Raw genomic sequence first — 9,235 nt, 5'->3', positions numbered from 1 at the left:
TCACATGGAGGGGACTGACATCTTCCCACTGACTATGAATTTTTAGCTGCATTGGTTTGTTCCCAGGGAATCTAAGGATTGTGATGAGCACCATGGTTGTGGCTGCTCTTCCTAAAGCCTGATACTAGGAGGAGTGTCATGTCCATTCCACACAAACAGTGCACAAAGAGTTGTGCACATTTGCAGGCTTCCAGACAAAGCCCTGAAAGATGCCAGCAGAACCAAGGGTATTAACCTGGTTACACTGGAATGCAAACCCACAAAGTTATGGTTTCCTCTAAGACACATTTTCCATCAAAGTTATCGAGACTTGGAAAAGCCACAAAGCTACCAAGAAAAAGTAAGAGGAGAACTCAGAAGATTTCTAATAAAGATAAATCTAATACAAGTTTATTCTATAAACTTTTCCTGTCAAAAGACAAAGCATATATAGAAACATACAAGAAATATTCCTTGGGGGAAAAAAGCTACAGAAAATTACAAAGTATCAGCTGCTTTAATTTATTTTTATCCTTGCAGAATTGCACTGTGCTCAGTCCTGTCTGTAAATACCACAGATCCCTCAGTGCAATCACTCTTTCATCATAAATATTTTAGTTAATCACTCTTTTCTTCTCCTTGGTAATGTCTGTATTCTGGCTTCAGCTCCCATGTGTTTTTGTGGGTCCCCTTCACATTGTAGATGCCTATTTCTCTCAAAATTTCTTTCAAGTATATCTGAAAGGAAACAAAAGTTCAAATTAAACAGACAGGCAATTGCCACAGTTCCTGCACACCTGCTCAGCTGCATGGACTCAGTTCCTAAGGGGCAGACAGCCTGGCTGGCTGATGGGCACTAACTGGTGTGGGAAGGACTCTGGGATAGACTTCGACCCTCAGGCACCAGCAGGGATTAGTGCAAGCCCCAGGGATGCAGCAGGGAGCACGGAGCCCCAGAAGTGATGGCTCCCAGGCCGTCCCTCTGAGAAGCAAGTACTCCAGGGGCTGCTGAAATGAAGTCACCAGCACCTCTTGGGAACTATTATGTCACACATCTTCCTCCTGCTGGAATTCCTCCAATTGAGCTAAAAGCTCTTGACCTTTCTTCCTGCTTGGGCTGGGATTATCTTGAAAATCCTTGCCTTATTCAGACTTTGTCAAAGCCTCAAGCTGTTGGTTTTCATGCCATTTTGCAAAGCTTTAAGCATTTTATTATGGCCTCATTTTTAGAGGAGAGCTGAGTGTATGTCTGAGAAAATATTAAGGCTTGGAAGAGAAAGAAAAAACCCAAAACAAGTAGAGCTATTATGCTAGTAGTATAATAATCTTTGACAAAACACAACTCACTGATATTGTCCTCCTTCTCTCTTTATAATAAACACCAGTAATTTTCTTAAGAGTCACAAGAGCCTGCTTGTTTGTTTAATTATTAATTGGGACTGAGATGAGTGGATTGTCATGGCAACTACAAACCACAGTTTAAGAATCCCCACATTAAATTCATAATTGCTCAAGTTTGAACAATTTAATCCTGTTGGAGTGCTTATATTAAACTGGAGTTGTTGGAATGCTTGTATTTTCTGCATCTGCAGTTCCACTAAATATCAACGTACTCCAAGCTATTAAACCCAAAAATACACGTTGAAGACACAGGAAAATAAGAAAGGCTGATTGTCTATGTGTTCCTTACATTCCTTCCCTCTTTGCTAAATGGAAAAGCTAGAAAATACATGAACAAAAATATGTTCTCAGTAAAATAAGTGAATTTTAGTAAAACTTATCCTTACTCTCCCTCTCCAGGTACACATCAAAAGTATGCAAAGCAACCCAACACATAAGAAAGGTGACTGTCAGGGATGTGCATATGAACCAGCTTCTTAGGGTCTTCCAGGGTGTTTCCTTTGAGCAGAGCAGCTGGGCACAGGAGCAGGGAGTTCGCTGTGCAGGGATGGCTCCTCAGCCTTCTGGGGCGCAGGATGCAAACCCCAGCAGGTGGCAGCAGGAGATCACCGACGTCCCCTCGCACACCTCATCTGTGCAGAGATGCCGTCATTGTTCCTCTCAGGTACCCGGGACACAGGCTCGCGACGGCAGCGGTGTAAAAGGGCTGGGAGCAGGTGGAACAGCCATTTCTGCACGGGTGTGTGCAGGTTCTGCATGGGCACCCCTGCATACCCACTGCCTGCTTTGCAATCCCTGCACACGAGGCAGTGTCACCGACAGACACTTCAGAGCAAGGCAGAGTGGGCAGGAGAAACACCTGGCTGCAAGGTTAAATTCTGCTCTAGATCACATGGACAGAGAACTGGAAAAAATCCCCCATAACTGCACTCAGTGCCATGAGGTACACTGATGTGCAGTTCTCGAGCTGGCAGATCAGTCTGCCTGAGAAGCTGGGTCACAGGCTGTGATGCTGCAGCTGGGCTCGGGCAGAGCAAAACCACTATGGCTGAACTTTCCATAGCACCCATCCAAACTCACCCACGCTGCTACATGAAGGCTATTTTTAATTTTAACTACTTTTCAGACCTAATTACCCAGGCAGTTCTGCTTCTCTCAGGGCAAAACTTCCAAGAGTGTAACAAAATGGAACAAAACCAGCCCAAACGGAACAGCAAGGTAAGGTCTGTGACTCAGATAACAGAACTTCAAGCTGCAACCATGCACTGCAGCAGCTGAGGATTTGCCACTTCCCATCTCTGCTGCAGGGGGCAACCAGGCAGGAGAGGTGTTAGGGAGGGCAGCTGAGAGCATTAATCCCAAAACATCACTGTGTGTGCACAGACAACACGGAACTGCTGGAGTTTTTAGACAATTATGAAACATAGATAATCCCACTGTGCTGTGCTGTCCCTGAGAACAAGTGGCGTGAAGAGCTGAGTTCAGGGGATGCTATGATTTTTCCTGCAGGATAAATTCTTCTTCCAGAAACCCACCTGGGTCTGCACTGCACCAGGCTGGCCTATGTATCTTGAACTATAGTACAGCTCTGACACTGTACCATGGAGAGAAACCCCACACTACTCCCAGTGATGGCAAATACTGAATTTTAGAGCCTGATGATTGCTAATCAGGGGGCCAAAATTTTTTCTCAGAAAGGGATCCAGTGTGTTTATGTACATATAATTCTAGGGCAGAAACTCATCTGTAGGTGATCTGTTCATATATTTAAAGCTCTTCTGCTCTGTTCTACTTTTCCTCATGATATTTTTCCATATAAAGTGAAATGTTATCATGGAATTATGGGATAAAAATTTCTGAGGAGTTAACTTACAAGCTCTAAAAATTCTTCTGAAACTTTAAGGGGGAAACAAACCCTGTTGTATTTAGGATAACCACTACTTAAAGCTAAAATAGAAGAAAAAAATCCAAACAATCTACTGAATTTTTTAAAAAATACAGTTCTTAGGCCACTGGCTCCATCCTGCTTCCATTCTTCACAAATATTTGATTCCTCACAGACAGTATTATGCTCTCAGCCATGAAACCCAAGTCTGGAATTACTGCAATATTTCCAGGGAGCATTCAGTACTTACATCTGTGTAGGCAGAAAGATTTGCCTATTACTGCAAATTGTTATTTTGCATTAGAGTGAAAAACGAATAAATCCAGGTTTCCCTAATATAGCAGTAATTTACATTCAGAAAAGACTTGTTTTGCGATTTCATGACACAAATAAAGATGGCAGCAACTTCTTGTGTAACATGCAACATATTCTTTAGCAAGGGTTTAATTTACTATTTACATTTACCATTACATAAGAAAAGTACCTTTATTTATTTGTAACTTCAAGTTCTCCAGTGGCTTAAGAGGGAGTCGTGGGTGACTACTGCAAGCTGATGTCATGGTAGATGAGATAAATCTGTACCGACTTCCATTCAAAGTGATCGAGATAGTGACTGCCACACGTCTCTTACCAAAAATAAAACCCACTTAAAATTTTCTTGCCACTTCCTCCATACCTTCCTCCTATTCCTTCCTCCTCATCTCCCATGACCCACACACCTTCTCTGCCGCAGAGCTATGGAGCTGACTCATGAGATAAATGAATGGAAGACATGGATATGTTACTCAACTTTCAAGTTTCTTTGAAGGCACTAGAACACAGTGAACCTACATGGATTTTACTTGGGCAACATCTTCGTGCAGCATCTAACCAAACAGATTGTTCACTTATACAAAGGCTCTGAGAGAGATACACTTCATTCTAAATGTGAAGTGAGCAAAACTAGTAAGCATCTTCATTTCTGGCCCTTTTTTTTTTTTTTTTTTTTTTACAGAGTTTTTGCCCCTTTTTTTTTTTTTTTTTTTTTTACAGAGTATTTTTCCATAATCCAGCTGTTACTGTTCTTTCTTCTGCCTTAGCTCTAACAACCTGTGACATTGTTGCTCCATTTAGACTCAATTAAGTCCCCTTAAGTCTTCTGAAATCTGCAGCTGGGTTGAGGATAGATATTGAAGTTGGCAGTGAAAAACATCAAGAACACTGAAGGTCCTTTGCACGTCACTGTCACCCTCCCACTCTTGCCTGGTCTGCTCAAGGAAAGTTTGAACACAGAAAGAAGGGAGAGAACTGTAAAGTTATGGTTCATACATGAAGAGGCTGACAGACACTGCAAGACAACAAAACCCATCACATATGCAGATGTCTTGCTGCTTTTCTTGTCTGTGTATCAAAACACTGTTTAAAAGAAACCCCCAAATAATTCCTAAATATCAACCACCTAAACTCTTAACCTAAAAATTACCCTATTTGTAAAGGAAATCCAGTGATTTTGGAGGCATTGAGCCTGAGCTCATGATGCCTGAGCTTCTAATATGCACAATCCTTTCATTTAATACAAATTCCATGAAATACAGAAAAAAAGCAACCCCTGTGCCAAAATAAAGTTCAGGAGCTGAGGGAAGGGCTGACCATAGACAAACACAAGCTCACAGCTGCCAAGAGAACTAGGCTTCAGTGAGGACAGGAGTAGCAGGGGAGACATGAGAGCATTACAGAATTTGGTTCCTAGTATTAAAGCAAACCTAAATAAAAAAGACCATTTAGGTTATTCAAACCATCTCTGTCAAGAAAAAGCACACTCACTACAAAGTTTGGTATCCTATACTGTCCTACAATGCTGAACATAAAACTTGGTGATTTCAGTTTGTTGTAAAACATATTTAGAGAGGAGTTTCTACGGAATATATACTAAACTATTTTCTAGATATGTAAAATACACACAGTAGTAACTACTGAAAATGGTTGTATTTACAAGACTTGCAATACATACCACTGGCTGTTTGGTTATGTCCACCAGGTCTTTAATGTTGTAATACTGATGTTTCTCAAAGGCTGAGAAAAGCATGTCCAACACTTGTTGTTTATCAGCTCGAGCTCTTTTTCCATCTTCTTTCTTCTTCTTCTCATATTCAATCTGTTACAAAACATGTTTTAAAGACATTCATATGTAATGCTGTATAATTCTCAGTGCTGACCATTAAGCTACAAAAAACCTTTTCTATTTAACAAAACACTGTTCAATGACTGAGTGCTTTTCATCTGGAAAGTTTTCTTTTGAACATTCAAATATTCTTTTATGAACGTAAACTAAGCATTTTGTCCTCAGCACAATAAACTTCTCAGATGGATCTGTTTTAATCAGGGAAAAAAGAAAAAAAAAGGCAGCAGAAATAGAGCCTGCAGGTGCCCAAACACAGAAAAAACCCCTAATAAAAATACAAGAATCCAAACTGACATGGTATTCTCATTCCACCTCTGTTGGTACCAGCTTCTGAGGTACAATGACAGATGTCAAACAACCTCCAAACTGCCATGCTCGGGAAAATCCACACAGACTAACACGGCTACATCCGCAATCATAACAGGCACCTGCCCAAAGAATATTCCCAATGGCCCTTGGACATTGCCTCATTTTCTCCAGAAGCAGCACTCAAGGCATCAGCTCCATCAATATACAACCAATCTTCAAAGACACACTTTGAGGATCTGGATGATTTCTCTTCAGGAAAAGCCAGAGTAGCGCACATGAAGTTGCACTAGTCCCAGAAAACCAAACCTTCTAAGCAGGCAGAGGCCCCTTGCAGCCACACATCATCCTACTTCAAACTGTACATCAAAAATTACTTAACCATTATAATCTGCACCAGATGACTATATGTTTTCACAGAAACTTTTATCGCCTCCAAAAATACTTCCTCTGATTCATCATCAGAAGCACAGACCAGCACACCCCAAACAAACCCCAGTCACCAGAGAGCACCAACCACGCCACCTGCCAGCACATCACCCCACCCACTCCCAATACCACCCTGGAACAGAAAACCAGCCAGCTCCTTGGAACCAACAGAAGTGATCCAGAAGGTAGTGTAAGTCATGTAATCATCAAGTGCTTTCAGACAAACTGCGTGGGTGAATCCATAGCGGCACAATGTACAGCAGAAAAGATGCATGTGATCAATAAGGGACACGTGCCTGGCTGTAAATGAAAAGCCTAGAAATGAAAATGCACAGATCTACTAGATAGTAAAGATCTTATTTTTAAGAAGAAAGATTGGTTTTAGGGCCCAATTAATTTTTTCCTATGTATCCTTGCCAGCTAACTCCCTCCTACTCCCAGAGTGAAAATAGCCTGTCTCTTGGTAGCTGTACCGAAGTGGCTAAAGACTATTGCCACCTTTGCTGTGGCTCCCAGGTCTCCAGCCAGCCAACTACCTTCTTCACATTCTGAAATGGATGTACATCATTAAACTGGATGCAGAGCAATTGTTCGCAACCTGTAGCTTGAAGTCTCTTACTTCTGCTTTAAACTGAGTGTGCACAACTAAATACTTGTCTGTTTTTCTAACTCCATGCAGTGTTATAAAAGCTACAATCTCACCACACAAAACCATCATGTAATTGATTTTTATTCAGTAACACAGTTTAGTGTAATTATTTAACTCTTTAGCCAGTCCACTTAAAGAAGAATAAATCTTCAAAACAGTAATAGCTGTGCAACATAGCAAACTGTAACACCAAGCAAACCAGCCTGACAGTACATCATCATGGCTGCCAGGATCCACAGCAGAACTGCTGCACCACAGACACGAGAAGAGAAACATAAATCTATGACACTGGCCTTCCTTTAAACAATAGCATGTCAAAACATTTGCTTCTTCTGGAAGTCCAACAGACAATTTTAAAAATTCCATGTGACTATTCTAATACACTTAATCAATGTATAAAATCAACTCACATAAAAAACTGGATATCAAACCCTCCCTTTATTGAAAAGTTATTAGCTGCTGGTGCCCCAGTTGCCCACTCTCTAATTAACAATACTCTAGCATTTTCCTCTAACTTCTGCAACAGTTTCCACTGTTCTCTGATAGAAGTGTACATTAAAAATTGCTTAAAAAAAAAAAGCCTGGTGTCTTATGTTGCTGATTTCTTCTTTTTGGCCTTGTGAATACACTGCTCACAGCAAGTTACAATGCAGCCTTTCACTTTTTTCCTTCCTGTTTTCTTTGCAAACTGGATCTTCTATGTAGTAGGCTTAAAGCACTTTTTAATAATCATGTAATGCACCTACACTGTAAACTAGATGTCTTAGATGTCTTTAAAGTTGTGTGGTTTTTTAATTTAAAAAACTTTCAAATACTATTTGATTTCAAGGAAGGGCCATTTTAGAACAAGCTGTTTAGCATAGAAGTTGTGAGTTTATCCCCAGAAGACTTTATACTGAAATCAATTTCTCTTTGTTTACCTTCCCAGGATGTTGCTAAGCTTGCTGAAAAGCTGCCAAAATCGCCTTCTTGAAAGTATCATTAATGCTGAAGCTGATGTAACTGCTTTGGTAAACAGCGAATAGAAAAGTGATAGAGAAGTTGGAATAAATCTGAAGTTTCACCTAAAGACGCTTTAAAGTAGTCCTAAAGGTTTTCTTGTCTCCTGGAGCATGGGTACAGGACCTCTATTGTACAGGACATTGGGAAGAAAGGACCACAAAGAAACCACTCAAAGAAGCCTCTGAAGGGGTAGCCAGAACCAGTGAAGAACCTTTCTGCTGTATTATGAAAAGTAATTAAGTCACAGAAAGGTTCCAGGATATGAATTCAAGAATATTAACCTTGCAACTTTGTAAACATATTTAATATTTAGAGATACAATGGAGGTCTTTTCCCCAGAGAAGAAATGCTAAGTTACAACCTTAGCATATATTGTAATGGAATTTCAGTTTCTTAAAAAAAAAATAATTAGGTGTAATATAATTTCTTGCAAAAATAACCTAATCACTTTTCCCAGTCCTTGAATTCAAAGAAACTATTGCTATTCCACATCCACATGTAATTTATTTCCCTCCTCCTTCCTGCTGTATTTTCATTTATAGGTACATGAAGCAGCCACACTTAAGTCCCATTTTATATTCTTTCCTTCAACAAATATTAACTCTTACTTAGTAGATACTCATTCTTCCCTCAGAAACTACCCAGATGATGGCTATATTAACATATATGACAGATTGTACATTTTTATTTCTTTCTTGTGAAAGCTCAGTCTGTTTCCAACACAGCACCCATACGATTACATGCAATGCAGCAGGTTGCTGCTTGAAAAGAGCAGAAAAATTCAACCAAGCGGTTTTAGAAGTTCATGGACCTTTTCTCCCAGTTATATACGCTTTCAGCTATCTAACCTGAACCTTAATGAAAGACTTAATGAAAAGAAAGATTTTGTAGAAAGTAGTCACGCCATAATTATGCTGGTGTCAGGGAAATGGAACAGCATCCCACTGGAAGAGAAGCTGTACCCCACCAAAGCTTATTCCAGAATTAAAGAACACCAGCAGCATCATAAAACAATATACTGATGTAAAACTGCATCTGCATAGTAGGATACATCAGTGTGACTGTTTTGGTTAAATGGCATTCCCTGAAATGCAACAGTTATATTGGTATGATCATCCACATACAGAGCAGACTTTGAACAGTAACTACTACAAAACAGACCCATGAGAGAGAAATTATTATTCCTGGTTCTGTGGCAATAGACTGACTTTCATAATAATGCTTAAATATCATCCAGTATATTGTCACTTGTTTTATGTAAATAAAATCTTAATAAAAAGTGTAAAAGTTTAAATGACTAACACAGTGATTCATTTTCAGTATGACTTAATGTTCCTCACATTCAACATACTCAAAGAGTATCTTTAAGGAAAAGGACGTTAGTTTATATGTACATCAACCGATCTGGAACAGCAGTGTGGGT

The 9,235-nt window shown here is 39.9% G+C and overlaps 1 protein-coding gene and 1 long non-coding RNA gene across 2 annotated transcripts in view; one reads left to right on the top strand and one right to left on the bottom strand.

The window, feature by feature from the left end:
- Positions 1-361: 361 nt before the first annotated feature.
- The window catches only part of GTF2F2 (general transcription factor IIF subunit 2), a 78,355-nt gene continuing 69,481 nt past the window's right edge, over positions 362-9,235 (bottom strand). The window contains exons 8-9 of the mRNA XM_041407305.1: positions 5,256-5,399; positions 362-717 (exon numbers count right to left, since the gene is read on the bottom strand). Of these exons, the coding sequence (XP_041263239.1) occupies positions 598-717; positions 5,256-5,399 (264 nt within the window). The 3' untranslated portion in view covers positions 362-597. The remainder of the gene's footprint in view (positions 718-5,255; positions 5,400-9,235) is intronic.
- On the top strand, positions 5,407-9,106 carry LOC121337284. The gene is made up of 2 exons (XR_005952872.1): positions 5,407-6,346; positions 7,739-9,106. It is a non-coding gene; the product is annotated as an uncharacterized LOC121337284 (long non-coding RNA).

This window comes from Onychostruthus taczanowskii, unplaced genomic scaffold, assembly GCF_017590055.1.
Source record: "Onychostruthus taczanowskii isolate IOZ18803 unplaced genomic scaffold, ASM1759005v1 scaffold26, whole genome shotgun sequence".
NCBI classification, from domain to species: Eukaryota; Metazoa; Chordata; class Aves; order Passeriformes; family Passeridae; genus Onychostruthus; species Onychostruthus taczanowskii.
This window is presented reverse-complemented; position numbering and strand designations above follow the sequence as displayed.